Consider the following 23819-nt stretch of genomic DNA (forward strand, 5'->3'; position numbering starts at 1 on the left):
TGGGGGCTGGGGCTGGGGCTCGCACTGCACTGAGAGCTTCATCCTCTGCAGGACCCTGGCTAACTCTGAGGGACAGAGAGTCTGAAGGAGGGGTCAAAAGAGTAGGGCCTACATGTAAGAGACCTCCGTGCTGACGGGCTGTCAGAGGGGAAGCCAAGGGTGGAAGGGGCTTAGGGATGTGTGGGGAGGGCGTGGCTGAGGGACTCAGACAGGGGGCGCCTCCGGTGGCGTCGGTGGAGGACTTTCCTCTGTCCCCACCGCCTCCCCTCTGCTCACTGCTCTGCTCCCCCTGGCCTCGCTGGGATTCTCCCCCTTCTCTGACCCGGTGGCCTGCTTGCTCCAGTGTCCCACCCAGTCCTGAGCTGAAGAAAGAGCCATCTCCAGAGCCATTAGCCCCAGCCTTTACCATGTCATTGGCGTCTGTGGTCCCCTGCCCTTGAGACAAGAGTGAGTGTCCACACTGAGACCCCTCTGGCCATGGGCCCGTGGAGCCTGGGGCCTGGCTGGTGCTCCTGGTGACAAGAACACCCTTCCTCTCCCAAGGCCAGCCTTCCACGGGGGCTGGGGGTCCCCGAGCCTCCCTGCTCTCCAGAGCCAGGACAGGAGCTGGTTGGAGGCTGCTCTCCCTGCGCCCCTTCTCTATGCCCTCAGCCGGGGGCCCAGGCTGTGTGGTGTGTGATGGAGGCAGCTCCCGGGGAGCAGAGGGCCTCTGAGAGCCTGTGGCGAGGCTGCTGGCAGCATCCACAGCGTCCCACACACTCACCACAGCGCCCAGGCGCAGGGAGGCCAGCTGTGGGAAGTGGCGGTTCCTATCTCCTGAGCTGGGGTCCACCTGCCACCGCCGGCTGCCGGGGCCTCTCTCTAGTGAGCCAGGTCGCCCTACACCTTGTTGCCAGGGACTGGTGTCCTGTTCTGTGATGGGAAGCAGGCCCTGCTGAGTTGGCACCTTGACTTGGACGCCTCCTGGCTTCACTCGTCCTTCCATCTCTCTGCCAGGACTCCGAGGGGTGAAGCGTATCAGGATGGGGCCAGGTATCCCCCCTACTTTGCTCTGACCCAGGGGGGCAGTACCTGGCCTGAGAGGCTCTCTTCCTTGACCTTGGGGGGCTCCTGCACTGGCATGACCTTGCTGCTGCCTCAAGGTCCCTCCAAGGGTCACCTCGCCAGGTGTCTTGAGTGGAGGTAGAGCTGTGGCAGCCAGTCCTCCAGTTCCCCGGAGCTTCTGATCCTGGGTCCCTGGTGCAGCCGGACTCCTCTGGCCACGTCCCAGAGGGTCTAACTTCCCCTGCCCTGAGCTGTGTCCCTCGACACCACCACTGACCTTGGACTTCAGGGGCAAGGCTGGCCTGGCTCCTCCCGCCTGAGAAGGCTGGGCCCCGGGGGTTGTGGGTGCGGGTCCTGCTGCCTCCTGGTCCTGCCCAGAGCCAAACCAGTGCAAGGCCAGTGCTGTGGCACCCACCACAGCCAGCGCCAGCAAGGTCAGGACAGCGCCGTCCCAGTCATCCTCCCCGTCCCAGCCCCAGCCGAGGCCATCAGGCTCCAGGGTGCCCTGGATCATGGTGCTGGGCGGCAGACTCAGCCTGGGAGCCAGGTCAGCAGGCTGGAGGCTGTGTGTGCTGCCTGCAGGGCGGTCCGCTGTCCGGCCTGGGCTGCTGTCTGCACAGATGGCATCAGCGACGCGCCCCGCCCACAGAGCTGCCCAGTTAAGGTAGACCTGGGCTGGGGGACTAGTCGCTCCGCCTGGCCTAGGAGGGGGTGGGTCTCTGTGCCCGCCCCTGGATTGGGGTTTGTCGGTGGAGCTATCAGGAGACAATATAATATCCAAGAGCTCCAGGAGCTTGGGGACCTTTCCAGGCCCACCTGGCCCCTTCTCCTTTCCCATGGGGTCCAGTGGCAAATGGCATTGTTCCTTAACACTGTTCCGGATCCCAGCCAACCTGCTTCTGCCTACAGACCCTCCAACCCCCCGGACTTCCACCCCATTATTCCAGCTCCGACCCTGGGTCTAGCCTCAGGGGCTCTGGCAGGGAAGAGTTACCCACAGGGAGATGTTATCTGTAGCTTGAGCAACATGATGCAGCCCTGATGAAATTACCAGAAACCCAAGAAGTCGGTTCCACTGTGGGCCAGCAGAGGAGGGGTGGAGAGGCATACAGCCCATGGTGCCAACCCTGCAGAAGGGCCTCAGACTGGGCGACACCATGGAGGGCATTTGTCCTGACACTAAGCACGTCTTAGAAAGTGCAACCTCCTGTCACCTCGACCATGAACTGGAGGCTCGCACTCTTCTCTCCCTGGACACAGAAGGGTGCTTGAGAGGGGCCCCCACCTCCCCTCTCCCAGTGGCCGCTGGACTTCCCTTACCCTGAGCTCAGCAGAGATGGGCTAGAGTTTGCTAAAGGAATTTGCTAAGCTGTCAAGAGGGGAAAAAATGAACAAAATAAAGAAAATCCAGAAGTTGTATTTCTCTCTTTATTGGCCTGGCTTATTACAACATCTGCCCTTTCTAGAGCCTCCTGGGCCTTCCCTGCACCCTACGGACCATCTTGACTACTCAAAAGCCTCTCATGGTGCCCCCAGGAAGCCCTGACCCCAGCCTGCTCTTACCCCTGTTACCTCATCAGCCAGCCCCAGGATCCCTCAGGGACGCTCCTCTGACCCCAGCTAATCTATCAGCCTGACTTCCGGGCATCCCATCCCATTCATTGGCCTTCCCTCATCTTAGCCAAATCAGGCCCCTCCAGTGTCCTCACTGGAGCTCAGCCCCTTGCAGGTCAGCACTGCTGCTGGGTGTACATCTGGCCTCCCTCAGCGTGCTTTCTCGGGGGAGGAGCTACGGCTCTTCCATCTGCTTCTCTCTTAACCTGATCTCAGGAATAAGTCTTGGGACAAGTGGGGCCCAGATATGAAAAAGAGCCAGGAGTCTCTGGGACAAAGGCAGGCCCCCCCAACATGTATTCATTAATTTTTCTAGGACACAGGGCCTCTCCCTGACTCAGGCAGTGAGGAGATGGCCAAGGAGCATCCCTGGCACCCAGCCTGGGCCCTGCTGGACCTCAGGTTCCTCACCCATCTCGTGGCCTCCCAGCTCCCCTGAGCATATTAGATGACAGTAGGAGGGTAGAAGGCGGGCCCATCCCTTAAGGTGGATCTCAAGTTGGTGGCGGGCTTTATGGACCTTGAACTTATTCCTGTCCCAGTCCCAGGGCCTGCCTCTTGGTTATTTGGGGTCCAAAGACCTTGAAAAGTTGGAGATGACCTGCACCCCCTTATAGGCCACACGCTATCAGGCATTTCTACCCAGCTTCTTCAAACACCTGTTGTTAGCAGAGCCCCGGGCTGCTGTCGGAGAACAGGGGATGTGTCCAGCAAGTGATACCTTATGGGTGCCATGGTGGGGAAGACCCAAGCACAGGAAATCACCCCAAACAATTTCACAAGGTGTCAAGGACTGTGATGGGTCTTGGTGGCACCAGGAAGGGTCTAGTCCCATCCTCTATGGAAAGAAAACACCTCCCTCTATCAAAATCCAGGGGGAGGGCAAAACTCGGCCGCATGGAGAAACTCCCTATTGGGAAGGTGACTGGGGACATGTTACCTCCCTAAACTGTGGGAGATTTGCCCTCCTAACTTTCCAGAGGAAGTAAAAATGTAGTACTGCTGGAAAGGTGACAGAACATGAAGTCATCTAGACAAACTGTGAAACAAAAATTGTTCCAGTTGTGCCATGAGACAGTGTAAATATCCAAGTTACCATCAAGGTGAGAAACAACCAACCAAGAAAGTAGATGTGACCACGAGTGGCACCCTGCTGAGGCAGGGATGGAGAGGGACTCCTGCCTAGTACCTGAGGCTTCTGTTTCCTCAGACAGCCCAGAACAGGAATGGGTGCGTCTCCTGCCTAGGGCAGCCCGCCGTCCACACCCTGGGCACCTGGGAAGAGAAGACGCATCCGCGTATGAGCCGGTCCCCTGCAGCCACTCACGGAAGACCCCAGCACTGCCTGGTCACGGAGCCTGAACAAAGCTGGATGGTGCCCTGGCCACCGCTGTGCCCTCTCTGAAACACTAAGTGGAAGGAAAGCACAATGACGTGATGACATAATTCCCAGTGGAGAGCAGCAAACCCCACCAAATGTAGGGTTTTCTCTGTGACTGTCCTTTTTAAAATCAGGAAATATTATATAATCAGAAATGATTAAAAAATATATTTAAAAAACAAAGACTATAATAAATAATCCTATACTGAAAAGTATACATGTATTTTTATATATGTATAAATAAATAAGGTTTAAGGCTTAGAAAATATAAATCCCAGATTTAATAATCGCACCCCACAGGAACTACCTCTTAAGGAATTCATGTGACATGGGAAAAATTCATGCAAAAAGGGAAAATGTTATTTAAAACAAACAAACAATACAATATGATTTAAGATGGAAAAAGCTAAAATGTAAGCATTCAACAATATGGGAAGGATGAAAACATGCACATGATTTTAAGATGTGGCATTGGAGGGGCGCCTGGGTGGCTCAGTGGGTTGAAGCCTCTGCCTTCGGCTCAGGTCATGATCTCAGCATCCTGGGATCAAGCCCCACATCGGGCTCTCTGCTCAGCGGGGAGCCTGCTTCCTCCTCTCTCTCTGCCTGCCTCTCTGCCTACTTGTGATCTCTGTCAAATAAATTAATTAATTAAATCTTTAAAAAAAAAAAAAAAGAGGGGCGCCTGGGTGGTTCAGTGGGTTAAGCCTCTGCTTTCGGCTCAGGTCATGATCCCAGGGTCCTGGGATCGAGCCCCGCATCGGGCTCTCTGCTCCGCAGGGAGCCTGCCTCCACCTCTCTCTCTCTCTGCCTGTCTCTCTGCCTACTTGTGATCTCTGTCTGTCAAATAAATAAATAAAATCTTAAAAAAAAAAAAGATGTGGTATTGGAAAACTTACCTCAATAATTATTAATAATGTGGCTATGAAGTTTAATACCAGTATTATGGAGAGCCATAATAGAAGAGGCATAATATTTTTTTAAAGACTTTATTTGACAGAGAGAACGCGTGCTTGAGAGCATGCACGCATAAGCAGGGGGAGCAGCAGATGGAGGGGGAGAAGCAGGCTCCCCAAGGAGCTGGGAGCCCAATAGGGGCTTGAGCCCAGGACCCTGGAATCATGACCTGAGCCAAAGACACTTAACCGGCTAAACCACCCAGATGCCCAAGGCATAATATTTAAAATGTGGACAAAGTATGAGAAGAAAGAGATAAAGCATAGTGAGAGTCACCTCTTATTCCAAAGGGGAGAATATATATATCTAAATATTTTTTTGAAGATTTTATTTATTTACTTGATAGAGAGGCAGAGAGAGAGCACAAGCAGGGGGAGCAGCAGGCAGAGGGAGAGGGGGAAGCAGGCTCCCCACTGAGCAGAGAGCCCGATGTGGGGCTCAATCCCAGGACCCTGAGATCATGACCCGAGCTGAAGGCAGAGGCTTCACCTGCTGCGCCCCCCAGGGGCCCCTGTATCTAAATCTTGAAATCAGTCGCTAAATTCGGTTCATATATAAGTTTAAAATTTTTTTTAAATTCTAAATTGATGTAGACATTTACCACACTTAGGGATTGGAAAACTTAATGTCATAAAGATAACAACTGATGAAAGACAATTCAGAGATTCCAAAGACCCAATGAATGTCAAGCGGGAGAAATAAAAGGAAATTCATACCAAGAAAGACCAGAGGGAAACTCTGAAGGACAAAAGATGGAAAATCTGGAGACCAAACCCCCGAGAAAGACGGATCACCTCCAGAGGAGCGACAGCCGTCAGCTGACTTCGTGACGAAAAACCACAGGCCCACAGACAATTTAACGGGATTTTCAATGTGTTGAAACAGAAGAACTCCCAGTCTCAAGTCCTACCACTAGAAGACAGACCTTTCAAGAATGAGGCAAAGCAAAACCCTTTCCAGACACGGAGAGTCTTCAGTGGAGTCGAAGCTAACCTATCTGGGTGGTTTGGGCACAAAGAAAATCCTACAAGAGGAAAGAACTGAGAATGTCGGAAGGAAAGATGAGCAAAACCAACACAAACGACGACCATGTGAATAAATCTAAGCAAACGCTGACTTTATAAAATACCCATAAGTTCTGGTAAGTGTCTTAATTATTTGGAATTGAAAAGAAAAACAATAGAATCAATGAAACCAAAGTTGGTTCTTTGCAGAGATCAACAAAACTGACGAGCCTTCAGCTAGATGAAGAAAAAAAGGAAGAAGACACAAAAAATTAAGTCAGAAGTGAAAGTGAAAATGTTACTACCAACCCGACAGGCAAAAAAAGGGTTATAAGAGAACACTGTGACCAACCGTCCACCAACAAGTTAGATAACCTAGATGAAGTGGACAAATTCCTAAAAACACACAAACTACCAAAACGGACTCAGAAGAAATGGAAAATCTCAACAGACCTATAACAACAAATGGAATCTGTAATCAAAACCTTCCCAGGGCGCCTGGGTGGCTCAGTCATTAAGGGGCTGCCTTTGCTCAGGTCATGATCCCAAAGCCCTGGAATGAGCCCCGCATCAGACTCTCTGCTTGGTGGGAAGCCTCCTTCTCCCCCCCCGCCCCACCCGACTTGTGTACTTCGTTTCCAATTTTTACAGTGGTTTTCCTCTCCTCCCCTTCCCCAGGGGGTGGGGGATGGAGTTTTTAGTTTGCTTTTGATATTCTTTCCATTTTCTGGCTTTTTCATTCGAAGCTCCCCAATACGCCTCCACGCACTGCCGCCCTCTTCACGCAGACATGATTCCACCACTGGTTAGAAACAAGATGTCTAGTACGTTCTCCCAGCAAGATCCCTCCACAAGACAAAACCTCTAGAATGATTTCTCTGTCCCTCTCCTCTCCCCATCTCCCGATCCCCGTGAGAAATTTGGAGGGATTTTACGTCTCCCAAGCATCTGTTCTGCTAAAACAGTTTAAACTTCATTAGAGCCTCTCTCCCTCCCACCCCCTCCCTCTCTCCCTCTCTATCTCTGTCTCTCTATGTGTCTGTCTCTGTGTCTCTCTCTGTCTCTCTCCATCTCTGTGTCTGTGTCTCTTTTCCGCCATGTGCATAGAGATGGAGAGATTCCTCGCTCAACGGTATTTCTTTTTGCTCCCATGCTGAGGTCTGGTTCTGGGGTGTTTGCCGTCGGCTGGCAATCTTCCTACTATTTCCCTCACCCAGGTGCTCTGCCCCTGACTCCTGGCACCCCACCCCCAGCACCACGCCATGCTGGGACAGGTGGGGGCTGTTCCCACGGAGCCACGGGTTCCTGGCTGTGTCTCTTCCTGCAGCGACCTTTTGCTACCCCCCTGTCCTCTGGCTCCCAGCGTTGAAGACAACACACCTGGTGCCAGTCTGATTTTGCCTTTTGTGGGTCAACTTGGGTTTTCTTCCTAGAAGCTTGTAGGATATGTTTTTAAGCAATCTCTACTCGCAATGTGGGGCATAAACTGAGACCCTGAGATCAGGCGCCGCATGACCCATGCCACCCAGGACATCTTTATCTCAGAATCGAAATGGGCAGAGGACTTGCACAGACATTCAAAAGAAAGAGAAATGGATCATTGTCTTTTCCCGGCGAGCCGGCCTGGGGTTCAGGGAGCACCTCGCTGGCGGGACTCAAGCCTCCAGCTGAGCAGACACGACCCCAGTTTCGGTCCAGAAACTGGGCACCGACCCCCGCGGCACCTCTGCTCCAAGTTGCTCACTTTCCTTCCTCACGATTCTCATCTCTCAGTTTTCCCTGCACTTTGAAAGGCTCCTCCTAGGTGGTGTCCCAGGCCTCCCGCTCACATTGAGGCTACGCCCGCTCTCCACTGAGGTCCAGATGCTGAGAGCTGGAACCCGGCGCGGTGCTGACATGTGCGCGCCACCACCCAGGACGGTCTGGCGGCCAGGTGGCGCATCCGAGGGCTGGGCTCTCCGCCCTCTTGCTGCTTCTTGATTCAGGAGTTCAGTTTTCCTTGACGTTCCACTTCCTCGGTTTCAAGAAATGGCCTTCCTCAACGTCTACCAACCTTAAACAGCTGGCCACTGCGACCCCTTCACAGGTGCCTGGTCCCTCCTCTTCTTCACAGCCAAACATGGGCCGCAAGGCTGTTGTGGGCCTGGCCAGGCCTTGCACCAGGTCCCTCCCAAGCCTTGCAGACGACAATGACCATCGTGTGGTCCCTGCTCCACAGGAATGATGCCCCATGGGGGCAGCACAGCTCGATGGCCCTGGGGACATAAAAAGAGACTGCGCTGGTGGCCAAGGTGCAGATCTAAGTGATGCCCATCGTGAATGGCCCTTTTTACAACCACGTAAGGTGCTCACGTGGGAGCTGGTGTGAGCGTAACTGTGTGGGGACGTCTTCCTGTGATCTGACAGGCTCTCACTCTGGAGGGCATAGCACCGTTCTGCTGACATGACCGTCACCCAGGAGGACTCTTGAACCTTGAGAAGTGTGCTCACCAAAGGTCCCACCACCCGATGGCTCTCGAAATTGTTAGCCGAGATGTGGCCTTACAACTGAGCCCAAGAGACGGTCGCTTTCTTATGAATTATGTACCAAGGACTCACTTCTGCCGGATCTCTAGCCTGGGACGACTACAGTACCCAGGAAGGCAGTGCTCCTTCCGCCCTCCCTCACCCACGTCCCTGTCAAGTCGAGGGTCTACAGTGCCTATTTTTGTAAAGACCCAGATAAGAACTACTTTCGACCAGGTCATATGGTCTCTGCTCTGCTGCCATGAAAGCAGCCCCAGGAAACAGTAGGTGGGGGAGGCTGGAGGGAGAGGCCCTACTTGCAGGGCTCTGGCAGAAATGCTGCCCGTATCCAACCTCGACGTCCCCGCTCAGCCCCAGGTGTGTGTGTCTACCCATTTAACACATTCACTCGGTGTGGGACTGGGAGCCTCGATGCTCAGATCTAGACTCTCGATTTTCCACGGCATCTGGGCATGGCCAGCTGCATTCAGCCTCCATTCTCATCAGCTGCTTCTACTGATTTTCCTGTATTTTAGAACTAAAAAACTAAACACTACATTTTTCAGACTCCCTTACAGTGGGACTTCTGAGTGTGATGTGGGAAACAAAGGCAGAAGAGAAATTATTAAATTTCCTTACTACCTACAGCCATTGACAAGTCCTTGAAACAGGCAGAGTGACCTTCTTCTAGGGACTCAGCTGCCTCGATGATAATACTTTGCTAAGGGCAAGAGGCAATCCTAGCCCGACCCCCCTTCCCCAGGATCTTGTAAGCCTACTTTAACATATAAAAATGCCTTTGGAAACTTCCTTTATCTCTAAACCCCCCAAGATATGTGTTCGCAATCATCCCCCAAGCATATGACCCACCGATAGACAGCTGAAGGGTCTCATGACTCAGGTTTTATCAGAGGGTAACAAATGACCTTTTCCCAACACCAGTTAGCCCCCTCATGATCCTGGAAACTTTGCTTTCAAAATTCCTTAGAGACTTAGGCTTTTCCCAACCTCCTCCCAACTTGAAAGTATATAATGGGCCACAAGTCATGACCCCACTCCTCCTGCCCTCAGGTCCTGTCCCCGTGCTTTAAGAAAACCACCTTCTTGCACCAAAGACGTTTCAAGAATTCTTTCTTGGTCATTGGCTTTGAACCCTAACGTCTTTCCTACATCAAGTAGAGTTGCTGAAACCTCCCCATGAGGGAACCACAGACAGGGCTGCCAAAATGGGGCATCAGGGGACTGGCAGGGGACAAATATCGAGGTCCCAGGTTCCTGGTCTCCCAATCCCAGCTATCCTAGTCTCTCAGACTCAAGGGGCCACCTCGCGGTTCCTACACCACCAGCGCATCTGATGGCCTTGCAATGTTCCCTGTAATAAATCCACATCTGCCTTCAATGCTTCACAACGGCTTCTGTTTTCTGCACTGAACCCTGATGGAGACGTCACCCTGCCCTGCTCACCGCCGCCTTCAGCTCAGTAGATGACAGCTGCATGCACACCTGTGAATCCGGGTCCCATCACACCAGAAATGTGAACCGGGAAAAAAAAATACACAAAAACACAGATATTTACGGATTATTGGGACGACTGGGGGCTCAGTTATTAAGCATCTGCCTTTGGCTCCAGTCATGATCCCAGGGTCCTGCGATCAAGTCCCAAATGGGCCTTCCTGCTCAGCAGGGAGCCTGCTTCTCCCTCTGCCTCTGCCCCTCCCCCTACTTGTGTTCCTTCTGTCTCTCTCTGATAAATAAATTTTTAAAATTTTTTTAATTTAAAAAAATTTTTTTAAAAAAGAATTGTTAACTAGGAAAAGGAGGCAGAAGAGCACTCCAGGGACTGCGAGGGGAGAGAGCACGGCGGTCACTGCCACGGCTGACCCCTGAGCACGGAGGGGTCGGGGAGCCGAGCCCTCCTCACACTGTCAAAAACCCACATATAACTGTTGACTCCCCCACACTTAACTAGTAACAGCCTACTGCTGACCGGAAGGGAAGCTTTACTGACGACATAAACAGGTGATGACACGTATCTTGTGTGTTACATGTATTAGGTACTGTGTCCTCACAATCCAGCTAGAGACGTCGTTAAGAAAATCGTAACGGCAGCGCCTGGGTGGCTCAGTCACTTGAGTGTCTGCCTTCGGCGCATGATCCCAGGGTCCTGGGATCGAGCCCCACTTTCAGCTCTGCACTCAGTGGGAAGTCTGCTTCTCTCCCACTCCCTCTCTCTCTAAAATGAATAAATAAATCTTTTTTTAAAAAGAAAATACATTTACAATACTGTACTGTATTTATCAAGAAAAAAAATCAGCGAACAAGTGGGCGAACACCCGTGCTGTTCCAGGCTCCACATCGCAGCTGCGGGGCTGAAGGAGAGACGAGCCGGACGCAGAAGAGCCTGGCACCCGGCCCCCAGCGTGTGCTTCCACAAGTGGCCAGGCCTGGAGGGCAAGTCGGAGCCAGGGCATATAGCAGCAGCTACCACACCGTGGAGAAACTTGGGAGGAGGCAAGCAGGACGCCGCTGCCTAGGAGGCTGCTCAGGTGACAGCCTCCCACCTCCTGCCTTCGGACCCCGGCCACTGCACCAACCCGCCGCACAAGGAACGAAGGCCCTTCCCTAGGCCCGTCCTGGTTGTGTCTGTCCAGCACCCTCTATGGACAAAACCCAGCACCACACCTGCTAGCCAAAGGGAGGCCATGCGTGGGGCCCCTCCAGAGTCAGGGTAGACCAGACCAGTGGGGTTCAGGGCAGGAAGGAGATAGAGTGACGGCTGGCTCGTGGCTCAGTCCATCGAGCCAAAAAGCAGCGCGCAACCCTCACTCTCCCTTCATCTCTTACGACCAGCGTATTCCCAGCAAGGTCAGCTTCACCTCCAACCACCCTCTCTCCCTCCATCACAACAGACCCAACCTGGACCTACAGAAATATAACCTGTTCCTAAACTGGAAGCTCAAAACCATAGCCCAGCCCATCCTCCCCAAAGTAAGTTCATGATCAATGCAATTCCAATCAATTTCAACTGATTGAGAAATTCACCCAGAAAAAAAGTGCCTAAAATTATCCATGTAATTTTGGAAAGGAAGCTAAAGGGAAGGGACTTGCCCTAACAGAACTCAAAAGGCGCCAGAAAGCCATAATAAAACATTACAGCATTGGTGCGGGACTCGGCAGGAAGAGAGAGCCCAGAAACAATCTGGGAATTGATTTTTTTTTTTTTTTTTATAAATGGTACTGGAGGAGGGGAGAATCAAGTATATTCCTCCTTCATTCTACACACAGAATAAATTCCAAATGATAAATTTAAAATCATAGGGCTATGCGTGTGTGTGCGAGAGTGTGCACACTCAAAGAAACACGACAACAGTGCTCTCTTTGTGCCATAAAGCTAGAAGCCCGGAGAGAAATGTCTGACATATGGAACTGTAGAAATACGTCATTCTCCTGTACAACAAAAATTACCAACAACAGGGGCACCTGGGTGGCTCAGCTCAGGTCGTGATCTCAGGGTCCTAGGATTGAGCCCTGCATCAGGCTCTCTGCTCGGCAGGGAGCCTGCTTCCCCTTCTCTCTCTGCCTGCCTCTCTGCCTACTTGTGATCTCTCTCTCTCTCTGTCAAATAAATAAATATAATGTTAAAAAAATTTTTTTTAAAAATTACCAACAAAAACCTGAAAGAAAAATAACAAATCTGGAAAACACATGGCCCCCCCAAAACTTAACATATGTAACAAAGTCATCCTGGACACCTGGCTGGCTCAGTCAGTAGAGCTTGTGACTCTTGATCTCAGGACCATGAGTTTGAGCCCCACCCTGGATGTACAGATTACTTAAATTTTTTTTAATGATTTATTTATTTTAGAGAAGGGAGGAGGAGAGGGAATGTCCAGCAGACTCCCTTCTGACCACAGAGCCCCACACAGGGCTCGATCTCATGAGCCTGAGATCATGAACTCAGACAAAATCGGAAGTTGGACGTTTAACTGAGCCCCGCCCCCAGGTGCCCCCCAAATAAAATCTTTTTTTTAAAACTGTCTTACAAGTCAATAAGAAATATATGAAGACACAAACAGAAAAATTGACAAAAACACATTAACAGGCAGTTTGCCAATAAATATATGAATTATGTTCATTCTTCCTAAGAACCAATGGAATGCAAATCTCAACAAAATAAGGCCTTATTTTCATGTGCGACTGGCCAAGATTTAGAGGCCCTGTGACTCATGAAGGGTCTAGAGTGAGAGCCGGATAGTCTGGATTTGAATCTCACCTTCTACGCATGTAGCCCTCGGGTCTCAGCTTCCTTATGCGTGAAACTGGAATAAATAATACTACTTGATTCCAAGCTTCACAGTGAGGGTTAAATCAATACCAGCAAATTCGTTCTCAGAATAGTGCCTGACGTATAACACACGCTCGATAAACATATTTGGATACTATCACTTAAAAGACTGTTCTTAACTTTCACTGGTTAGGGTATACAGAAATAGAAACACTCACGATACATTGAAGAAAGTGTTAACTCATTTATTTATTCACCAAATATTTATGACCCACTAGGGACAAAACAGTGACCAAAAGAGACTCAGGCTCTCTCCTCACTGACCAGCATTCTCGGGGTCTGAACCTCTGAGGAGGGCCATGAGGCAACACAGGCTGAATCACAAAACGTCTACTCCCTTGACCCTGCAAACCCACACAGGAAGTTCACCCTAAAGCAGCATTTGGGGAAACGTGGGAAGATTTATTTAATGGCGTTCATAGTACCTGGTCACAGTAGGTCTGAAAGCTGCAGGACTGGCCTAAGTGTGAGTGAGCACCGCATGACTTCACGCCATCCTTGTACAGGAAGCCCTGTCCCCGCTGGCCTGGGGCAGGCATGGAACCATGAACCAAAGACGAGCCCATTCTGGAACAGGACGAGCATCAAGGGGCGTCTGCTCCTGGTCATATGTCTTTCTGCATAGGCCAGCTTTCTCCTTAGGGCAGGACGCACCGTGCTTGTATCTTGGGTAGAAATCAAGCTACTTCCACGGGAGGAGTGAAATAAAACATTCATTGGCTGGAAAACCGTGTCCTCTCACCGCCCACTAGCCCCAGCATGCAGTCCTACCCGCAGTCCTCACTTTCTGCCCACATTCGTCCTTCCCCGACTGTCAGAGCTGCTGCTCCACCTGGAGACTGAGTCCAGGCAGAGTCCTGGGGCACAGGGGCGGGCACCAGCTCTGGGACTGCCCGCCCAGGTGCCAACTCCCACAAAAATGCTGACCCTCGATGGCCAAACTGCCAGGAGCCCCTAGGAACCCATAGCACAGCGCACCCCATGGATCCCCCATCCAGGCAGCCAGACCCGGTGCATCTGATCCCAGCGTGGAGCTTTGGTCAACACCCCTGCTATTCTGCAACATGCTTTTCAGTAACAATCCCTAACAATTAGCAATAATTACTGACTCATTCTTTACTCTGATAAGCAATTAAGATGAGCAATTTCTAGTAAGATATTTTACATATGAAATAAAGTTTGCACCAACCAAACAAAATTATTACAGCGTTTAAATCTTAAACACAAATGAAAACTCCAAACGGTCACAGAATTACAGAAGTGAGAAACCTGAAGTTGTTTCTCCCTTGTTACAGTCACTCTGGCGTCATTGTTCATCTCACACCTAAGGCTTAAAGAGAGAGAGAGGAGTTATCCCTGGGAGAGGAGACACTAACTACCCCTCAAGCTCTAAAAACCATTCACAATGCCCAACCATGAGGCACTTAGGCTCCTAAGAAAACCTTATAGTGAGTCTGAATTAATATCCATACAGAATACAATGCTTCCTAAAGGGTGGGTAATAAAAAATGCTAATTTGAAATATATACCCTGCTAAAATTCAACACTAACCACAGTATTATTTTAAAACTGGACGAACAAAAGATTTGTGGAGGAGTGTTTTATCTCTGACCCTTTAGAATTGCTGGTCTCATGGGGATAACAGAAAGCTGACCAACTCTGGCTCACTGTATTATTTTTAAATTCTCTACACACAATGCGCCCTCTACCGCCCTCAGGTCCCCTTGGAGGGCCCAGACGTGTGCTCCCAGCAATGCCCATTCTTGGTTCTCATTCCCTGTGCACTGGGCTCAGAGCTCCCTTGGCAAACACCAGAATTTCCACAAACTCCTGGGCACTCCTCATCCCATTCCTCTTCCAGGAGCAGGCTGGGGAGCGGCAGAGCTCAAGAGAACGGACGTTCTTTCAGTTTACTCAATTGTTCTTTTTCCTGTTTCTAAGATAAATAGTAAGTTTCTTTATACTTAAATATTTTTCATCAATAATGTATTAAAGGGTATATGTTTTCTTCTGAGCACAGCTTTAGCTGTGTCCTGTAGAGCTGGATATGAGGGATCTATCCTTGAGAGTTTTACATATAATGTGCAACTTCACATTTGAGTTTCTCTTTGATCCAGTTGTTTTTTCTTTTTTTAAAGATTTTATTTATTTGACAGAGACCACAAGTAGGCAGAGAGGCAGAGAGAGGGTGAAGCAGGCTCCCCGCTGAGCAGAGAGCCGACGCGGGACTCCATCCCAGGACCCTGGGATCATGACCTGAGCCGAAGGCAGAGGCTTAACCCACTGAGCCACCCAGGCGCCGCGATCCAGTTGTTTTTTAAGAGAACTTGTTAACATCTTGGTATTTATGTTTTTATCCTTTAAAAAATATTTTACTGTTTCCTTAGATTTATTTTGGACTTTACGGGCACCTGGGAGGCTCAGTGGTTCAGCGTGGGACTCTTGGTTTGGATCAGGCCATGATCCTGGGGTGGGGGGTGGAGCCCCCCCCTCCATCCCCCGCCTCAGGGCAGAGCCTGCCTGAGATTCTGTCCCTCCCTCGCCCTCTGCCCCTCCCCCTGCCCACAGATCTGAGAGGTCGCAAGTTCCCCCCACCTCAAATAAATAAACATATAAACAAAATCTTTTTAAAAAAGAATTACTTTGGCGTTTGATCAAATACGTGTCCTACGTCTCTTTATGCAATTTGTATGTTTATCTTCAGTTTTGTTTTATGGCCCAGATTATTTTTGCAAATATTCCGTGGGCTTAAATGCAAAGTTCTCTCTCTACACGGAACAATTCACTTGAACTTGCTGTTTGTACTCCTTTTTTTCTTAATTCTCAAATATATTTTTCTCACATATATGAAAAATATTCATATACTTCATTGCATTTCACAATTCATATACATGAAAAAAATATATATGTATATACACATTTTCCCCCCTGCAGATCCGTCCGGTTCTGGAATGGGTGTACTGAAGCCTGGGAAAGGGTGCACCAGCACTCCGGTCCAAGGCCCCGCCTGCAGGGCTCCAGCGAGTGTTAAGGACTCTGAGCAGCCCGGTCCACAGCAGGTACAGGGGGGGAGGGGGGGTTGGGCGGAGCCAGGTTGGGGTAAGGGGAGGACAGTCCCCGTTGCCAGGAGGCGAGATCTGGACACAATGGGGTCTGGGAGTTGGGCTGGGCAGGGGCGGGAATCCAGGCACCCCACCTTGCCTTCCCGGCCGGGAGCCACAAAAACAGGTTAGTGCATCAACTTTGGGGCCCCCTCCGGGCACCGGGGTTCCGACCCCGCCCCCTCACCTTGGTGTCCTTTACCCCATGCCCCTAAAACATCCCGGCCCCCCAAAACCCCAGGGAATTCCTTTCCCGCAGGTTTGAGACCAAACTTTGCGCGCTCACACACCCCTACTGGACTCGTTCTGGGGGCCGGGGTGATAGCTAGGCCTCCCCCGCCCGCCCCCAGCAGGGCCGGGAAAGCTCGGGTGTGTTTCCCCGGCTCCTGGGATACAGGATGGGCCCCGCCCCCGGATCGCGAGAAGCCGGAGCGGAGAAGCGCGCTCTGCGGGAGCGGTGGGTGGAGGGGCCGGGGCCGCCACCTTCTGCCCACAGGTACCGTAGGCCGTGAGTGCACCCCACCCCTGCGCGCTATGGTCTCGGACGTCTGGGTCGGCCCTTGGCGGCCCCACCGGCCCCGCGGCCCCATCGCAGCGCTCTACAGAGGCCCGGGGCCCAAATACATGCTGCCACCGAACACCGGTACCGGCGTCGGGCGGGTGTAGACAGACGGGGCCAGAGAGGTCTGTGCCGGGAGGCGGGCGCCGTGCCTGGGCTGCAGGGCGGCGAGGAGGGGGGTGTGTTCTCGAGGGACGGCGGGCTGTGCCCAGGGCGGGGAGCGGCGGGGGCCCCACAGTGATGCTGGGTCGCTTCCGCAGGCTACGTCCTGCACGACCCGTCGCGGCCCCGCGCCCCGGCCTTCTCCTTCGGCGCGCGCCTGCCCACGCAGCAGACTTCCTGCGGCCCGGGGCCCGGCCACCTGGTTCCTGCACACATAACCGTGCGCGGCCGCGACGGCACCCCCGCCTACTCCATCTACGGCCGCCCCCGCCACGCAGCGCCCCTCCTCACTCCCGGACCGGGTCAGGACCCCTGGGACCCCGGTCTCCCCAACGCCGCGCCGCCTCCAGAAAGGCCCACCCGGGAATCCCCCGCCTGAGCCCCGAGCCGCCCTCGCGTACCCTACTACTCCAAACTCGCTACCCCCGTACCCGCATCTCGGAAGAACTCCAAGCCCCACCAGGCTTTGACAAATCGTGGCTCGGAGTCACCCTAACCTCAGGCCCCCAACCCGGGACCCCACCACGCCCCCAACCTGGTTCCGGCCCACACCCCCCGTCCGCCCCGCAGGCAGGTACTTCCCCGAGCGAGCCGGGAACGCGACGTACCCCAGTGCGCCTCGGCACACCATCGCTCCCCGAAACTGGGGCACCCACGCGAAGCAGCAGACACCAGGTGAGACCGAAAGACCCATCCCAGCCCCGCGGACCTTCCCATCCCCTACCCGCAACCCCTCTGCCGGCTCCGGGGGTGGGGGGGCGGGGAAGACAGAGACCCCGGCCTGTCCGCGAAGACTGACCCCTAGACCCACCCCTCGCTGGCTCCTCCCCAGGCCCTGGGACCTACACTGTGCCCTCGCTCTTGGGTCCGCGCGTCATCGGTAAAGTCTCGGCCCCAACTTACTCCCTCTACGGCCGCAGCGCAGTGGGCAGTTTCTTCGAGGACCTCAGCAAGGTCGGGCGGGGCTGCCAGGCGGGCCGTAGCGAGGGGTCGGCGGGGCGGGCCACAGGGGACACGAAGCAGGAGGTGAGGGCCAGTGGCCAGCGGGGAGTGGAGGAAGGACCCAGCAACCCTGCCGCCCTCCCACAGACCCCGGGCCCCTGCGCCTACCACGCAGTGAACACTGGGATCTACAAGTCTCGGGCCCCCCAGTTCTCCATGCTGGCGCGGACTTCGCTCCCCCAAGATAACACCCTGAATCCCGGGCCCGCAGCCTACAACGTGGACCAGGTGGTCTGGAAGCCCGGGTCCAGGGTCAGAGGCGGGGAAGGAGGGTCAGGGTCCTGGGGGTCCCCGCGCGGCGGCTGGACGGCTGGCCCCGCGGGGTCAGCGACGTCTCCTGGTCCCGCAGCCCCGGAAACCCCGCGGCTGGAGCTTCGGGATCCGGCACTCGGACTACCTGGCTCGGGTCCCGACCAAGGCGGACGACTGACCGGCTGGGAGGGCGCGGCCCGACAGACGTTTGCTTAAAGCTTCCCGAACCAGCAGCGTGTCCGCCCTTCTGTGTTCGCGGCGGGCGCGCGGGGCAGGGAGCGTGCGCGTCGGAATACGGGGCGTGCGCGTCAGGACTCTCGTGCCCACCGGACCCCAGACCGCCGCGCGGCCGCCGGCCTGGGAAGTCCCGGAAGTCTCGCGGCCGCGTGCCTTCGTGATTGGCCGGGGCAGACGACAGCCCCCGCCGCAGCCATTGCCCCAGAGTCCCGCCTGTCTAGGCGGCACCGCCCACCCGCCGTCTTCCCGTGGCCCGGGGCCAGGCGGGGCGAATCTGAAGCAGGGCGGGCGACGGCCACCGTCCGGGACAGGTTCAGGCCGGGGTCAAGTTGGGAGGCCGAGAAGCGGGAGCCAGACACGGAGACAGGCGCTTGGGCAACACAGACACGGGACAGGGGCTTGGACACGAAAGGGAGAAACCGGATCCCGTCGGGAAAAGAGCACCTGTCGCAGAGACACGGACGCGGGACGGTGGCAGGTGCCGGCTGTCTCGCACCCCGCAGGCCCGGAGCGATGGGGCCACAGGGAGTCGGGGCCCTCCAGGCCCCCCGCCAGACCCCGGGCAAGTACCGGAGCTGATCCGCCGGAACGAGACAGGCCGCCTCAACTAGGGGGCCATCTGGGGCTTGGTGCGCGCTGTGGACGGGAGCGCGCAGGGTGCGCGGGAAATTCTGGACGCCTCTGACCCCAAGATCAGCCCCAGAGACCGCCTGCCCCTGGGGCCCCACCACTGTCAGTGACCCCAGGATAACTCACCGCTTTGGGAACACCCGCGTCGTGTTGATTACACCACAGTATCCTATGCCTCGGGGCGATGCTAATGGCCGTGTCACTGCAAGGCATGGGTCTGGAGAAGACAGTGGCGCCGACCCAGGCCCTGGCCAAGTCTGGGCAGCAGCTCACATAGAACTATTCCACAGGGCGAGTGGGCGACAAGGTCGGCCGGGTCTTCTTACCCGCCCTAGCTGCCTGTGGGCTGCAAGGTTAGAAGATGCCTCCTCTCCAGATCAGAACATCTGACCTCAAAGAGGTCAGCAACCCACAGGCAGTTTCTAACTTCAAGCCTGGCTTAGACAGAGTCCCCAAAGGCAGACCCCCAGCCCCAGGCTTCTCAACCCCAGAACAGAACTTAGGTTCCCCCTTCCCATCAGCCCCCATAACAGGACCAAGTTATCCAGCTCCTTGGGTACCCCAGTCCAGATTCCCAAGGCAAGAGCTGGGTACTCCTCTACCTTGGTTCCCCAGACTTGAGCCCTCAGGTAGTCCTCCTCATCACTCCCCATACCAAATCGGGACAATTTCTTTTCCATTCCCTCTCCACCAGCTGCACATCCACCACAGCTGAAGTCCTAACCAGGGAAAGTAAGGGGAGGAGCTGTGCAGGTGTCTTCAACACCCCTACCCAGCAGGTACCAATGACCAACAAATGTGGTCTGGAGTTAAGAGGGGGGCACAACTTGGATAAACTGGAGTCATTTCTGCATTCACTGCCATCCAGAGCACAGAGCAGGTACAGATGGGCTGACTGCTCACTGATCTAGGTTATTGATGACTGCTCACTGATCTAGGTTATGGATAGTAATACAGGCCAGAATCTCTGAAGGATCACTGATAGATCTTTCATCAGCATTGGATATCGATCAAAGTTATTTATGGATCATTGATGGTCACTGAACTTTGGTTTCCAGAGAAACTCCAACTGGAGTCATTAATAGGGACTTCCATCAAAATCACTGTTGGGTCTCTGATCAATCATTAATGGGCCATAGGATATTGGTCAATATCCCTGATGGGTCAAAACAGTCATTAATGAGGATTTATCAGAGTTGTTCATAAGTCTCTGGTCATGGTCTTGGACACTTTTCATGGTTGCTGATGACAGCATCAGTGCAGGGGTCACTGAAGGTCACTGGGATTCTTGATGCAAGGGAATTTGGCCCAATATAAGGGCTGCTGGAGGGAGTGGGCTGCTGTCCTGTGGGTCCCAACAGGAGGCTGGTTCCTGTGGATGGACTCCTGTATGAAGCCAAAGGTGTCAGCCACCGTTAACAGCCGGCTAGTCATTACAGGTAGCCTGCCCCTGCGCTACCGGACTCTGGATCTACCTCCTACATATTAAAGACGCCTGACCTCTGACAGCACAAAGTCCAGATCCCCAACAGGGGACCATGGGACCTCCCCCGAAACAGGTGATTTGAACCAACCCCAGGGTCAGTGTCCCGTCATCACAAGAAGCTGGACCACCAGGGCCCCTGGCTGGCTCAGTTGACAGAGTATACAACTCTTGATATCCGGGTGGTGATTTCAAGCCCCACATTGAGTGTAGAGATTATTTTAAAAAACAAAACAAGATGCCTGACCACCAAATTAAGAAAGTGACCTGACTGATGCTCCCCCTCCTAGGGAACTTGGTCCTCAATGTTTAGGGTCCTTAACCCTTCATAACTGACCCAAGTCAGCATTCCCCACATCTCCCAGGAAGCTCCAGGCTCCCTACCACCTCCAGCCCCCTCTGCCTTCCCCCACAGCCTACATCCTCCATCAGAAGATGGTGGAGAAGGGAGCCTGGTTGGCTCAGGTCCCTGGGTCCTGAGATCAAGCCCCACCTCCGGCTCCCTGCTGGGGGGTGGGGGCGGCGCCTGCATCTCCCTCTCCCACTCGCCCTGCTTCTGTTTCCTCTTTCTCTCTCTGTCAAATGGAGACAACTTAAAAAAAATGAAAACAAAAAATGTGGAGACCCACCCCATCCGCTCTGGCGGTGGGCCTGAAGTTTGGAGGGGCAAGTATTCCCTAGCCACGCCCAGGAGCTGGCAAGAGCACTGGTGAGCATCTGCGCCTCCTGGACACTGTGTGGCCTGTCTGGGTGGGTGTCATGATGGGAGCTCAAGCTCTCCTTCATAACTCCGGCAGTTAGGTTCCATTGCCTTTCGGGGCCGGGACCACCGCTCAGCCCCAGAACCGCTCCAAGTGGAAGCTCGGGCGCAGAGCCTGGACCTGAGCCTGGCCCGAGACCTATACTCCGGGACCCTCGAGCCCGGGAGCAAGAGGAGTTCCACGCGCCCGCGGACGGACGGCCCCTGGAGACCTCCGTCCCTCCCAAACCCGGCCCCTTCCCTTCTCTGAGTTCCCGTGCCCTTTCCTTCCCGACCCCTGGCCCTGGCCACTCTCCTTGCTGAGCCCCGGATTCTCGCCCCCCGCCACCCCCCCTCTGGCCCGAGGCCCTCCCGCCCTCCCCCAGGACCTCCCTGGTCCCCCGCCGCGGCGCCTGAGGCGGGCTCCACGGAGCTTGTCCGGGGGCAGCCGCGCTGGGGATCCGCTCCGGCGGCGGTAGGCGCCGATCCCCGCCCCTCCTGGCACCCGGTGGCCTGCAGGGGACGTCGTGCCCTCGGACCGCGCGCCCTGCGCCGACCGACACACACCAGTAAGGCGGGAGAGGGCGAAACCCGGTCCGTGTCCGGCGCGCGGACGGTAGGAGAGGGGCGGGAAGGGCGCGAACCCGGAAGCTTCCGAGAGGAGGGCGGCCTCAGCCGCAGGTAGCTGGGAGGGGCGGGGGCGGGGGCGGGGCCGGGGAGGAAGCCCCGCCTCGTCCTGCACTCGGCCTCGGGCGGCACCCGCCACCTTTTGCGCACGCGCGCGGGGCGGTGGGGTTGGGGGGTAGAGGAGCCCCTCGCGCCCGCCTGCGCCTGCGCCAGGCCCTTGACGCATGCGCGCTGGTCGCGAGCGAGCCGGTAGCGCAGGAGCCGGGGACCCCGACCGTGCTTCGTGGTAGAGCCCGCGGCGGCGAAAACCTCGCAGAGTGCGGGACTGTCCCCTGACTCGCGATACAGACGCCGGGTCCCAGAGAGCCTGGGTTGTGCCCAGTACGTGGCCCCTGCCGGTGTCCGCTTTCTGACCTTACCGCTCGACAGACAGCTGCGCGTCCCGGAGGGCGCCGTGGAAGAGGGGCCCAGGAAGTATCCAGAGGCTGCCTTCGCTTGCCGGAAACATCCCCGGCACAGCTTAGAGTGCGTACGTAGAGGAGGAAGCTGGCGGGCAGAGCCCGTGGGACGTGCGGAAGGTCGTCCAGCCCCGAGCGCAAGCCACCGGCCGTGGCCGAGACCAGACGCACAGGAATCCTCCAGAGGGTCTTTTCAGCAGCTGAACAGGTGAGGGGGAGTCCTAGGATGTCCACCTAGTAGACTTTCCGGGGTTCCTGCGAGAAAGGCACGGAGGACACCGAATTCGGTGTCGGATCCCAGATGCGAAGAGGGTAGGCTTGTGCCAAGTCGAGACCTCGCTTCCCCCACCCCGGGTGAGAGCACCAGGAAAGCTGCACGTGGAAGGGGCGCCCTGTGGGCGGACTGGTGTGGGCGCGCAGGGTCGCTGCTGAGCGCGGGCTGGGCAGGCCGCAGGAGGGCCTGGAGGAGTCCGTCCTTGGAGGCTGAAACCAGACTCACCCGCCTCCTTTCAAGAAATGGGGATTTATTGCAAACAGGCGCGCATGCTCAGGAACTCCGGCAAGGCATGCACTCGGAACGCTTTCAGTCACCTGAGACGGCGAGGTGCAGGAGTGCCTCCCCGGCCACACGGAGCCGCGGGCGCAGAATTGGGGGACACCTAAGCAGGGGCTGTACTTTACCTGAAGCACTTCTGTGCTCTGTGGAGCACTAAGGAGCAGGGGCAGTGCACTTGACTGTGGGCTTGGTCTGTCAGAGGGTGGCAAGTCTCCCCAGAGCCATGGGGGTTGACTCAGGGCTGAGGCCACTACAGGCTCCTGACCCCTGTGCTCTCTTCCAGGATCGTCAGGCCCATGCTGCTGCTGGTTTGGGCACCCAAGGCTTGGCACAGGCTCTCTCCGCTCAAGCCCCAAGCCCTTCTCTGGTCCAGGGGAGACAAAGCCCTACACGTGGGATACCGGCGCCTGTCTGGGCAGGTCCCTGGAGAGCAGAGCAGGCAGAGCCATCCCCAGGGCCCTAGGTTTCGGACCAGGCTGCTGATCACTGCTTTGTTTGGGGCTGGGTTGGGCGGGGCCTGGCTGGCTGCGAGGGCTGAGAAGGAGCAGCGGCGGCAGCAACAGCGGACAGAGGCCCTGCGCCAGGCAGCCGTGGGCCAGGGCGACTTCAGCCTGCTGGACCACCGGGGACAGGCTCGCTGCAAGGCCGACTTCCGGGGTCAGTGGGTACTACTGTACTTTGGGTTCACTCACTGCCCCGACATCTGCCCAGATGAGCTGGAGAAGCTGGTGCGCGTGGTTGAGCAGCTGGAGGCCGAGCCTGGCCTGCCCCCTGTGCAGCCTGTCTTCATCACCGTGGACCCTGAACGGGACACCGCCGCAGCCATGGCCCGCTACGTGCAGGACTTCCACCCGCGGCTGCTGGGCCTGACTGGTTCCGCTGAGCAGGTAGCCCAGGTGACCCGCAGCTACCGCGTGTACTACAGCGCTGGCCCTAAGGACGAGGACCAGGATTACATCGTGGATCACTCCATCGCCATCTACCTGCTCAGCCCCGATGGCCTCTTCACAGACTACTATGGCCGGGCCAAATCCGCACAGCAGATCGCGGACAGTGTCCGGCGCCACATGGCTGCCTTCCGCAGCGTCCTGCACTAAGCCAGATCATTAAAGAGGGTGTGATGAAGCTGTGTGCCTGTCATCTGTCCCAGGAGGCCAAGGCAG

At 55.2% G+C, this 23819-nt stretch overlaps 3 protein-coding genes and 1 pseudogene across 4 annotated transcripts in view; 3 read left to right on the forward strand and 1 right to left on the reverse strand.

Moving 5' to 3' along the window:
• The window catches only part of KLHDC7B (kelch domain containing 7B), a 3661-nt gene extending 2051 nt beyond the window's left edge, over nt 1–1610 (reverse strand). The window contains exon 1 of the mRNA XM_032882983.1: nt 277–1610. Coding sequence (XP_032738874.1) covers nt 277–1558 — 1282 coding nt within the window. The 5' untranslated portion in view covers nt 1559–1610. The remainder of the gene's footprint in view (nt 1–276) is intronic.
• Nucleotides 1611–15930: 14320 nt separating this feature from the next.
• Nucleotides 15931–18186, forward strand: ODF3B (outer dense fiber of sperm tails 3B). 2 transcript variants are annotated; one of them, XM_032882674.1, is made up of 7 exons: nt 15936–16078; nt 16448–16594; nt 16771–16974; nt 17243–17347; nt 17505–17626; nt 17762–17902; nt 18024–18185. In XM_032882674.1, the coding sequence occupies exons 1-7, from the start codon at nt 15997–15999 to the stop codon at nt 18102–18104; spliced, it is 882 nt and encodes a 293-aa protein (XP_032738565.1). In that variant the 5' UTR covers nt 15936–15996; the 3' UTR covers nt 18105–18185. The 2 variants fall into 2 exon arrangements, with proteins under 2 accessions (XP_032738566.1, XP_032738565.1); XM_032882675.1 differs by lacking the exon at nt 17762–17902 and having other exon boundaries at nt 15931–16078; nt 18024–18186.
• Nucleotides 18187–18444: 258 nt separating this feature from the next.
• Nucleotides 18445–19514, forward strand: LOC116882509 (annotated as a pseudogene).
• Nucleotides 19515–21905: 2391 nt separating this feature from the next.
• LOC116882368 (protein SCO2 homolog, mitochondrial) lies at nt 21906–23781 on the forward strand. Its single transcript, XM_032882680.1, has 2 exons — nt 21906–22308; nt 22940–23781. The coding sequence occupies exon 2, from the start codon at nt 22953–22955 to the stop codon at nt 23751–23753; it is 801 nt and encodes a 266-aa protein (XP_032738571.1). The 5' UTR covers nt 21906–22308; nt 22940–22952; the 3' UTR covers nt 23754–23781.
• Nucleotides 23782–23819: the final 38 nt, after the last annotated feature.

This window comes from Lontra canadensis, unplaced genomic scaffold, assembly GCF_010015895.1.
Source record: "Lontra canadensis isolate GAN:19392208 unplaced genomic scaffold, GSC_riverotter_1.0 scaffold84, whole genome shotgun sequence".
Classification (NCBI taxonomy): Eukaryota; Metazoa; Chordata; class Mammalia; order Carnivora; family Mustelidae; genus Lontra; species Lontra canadensis.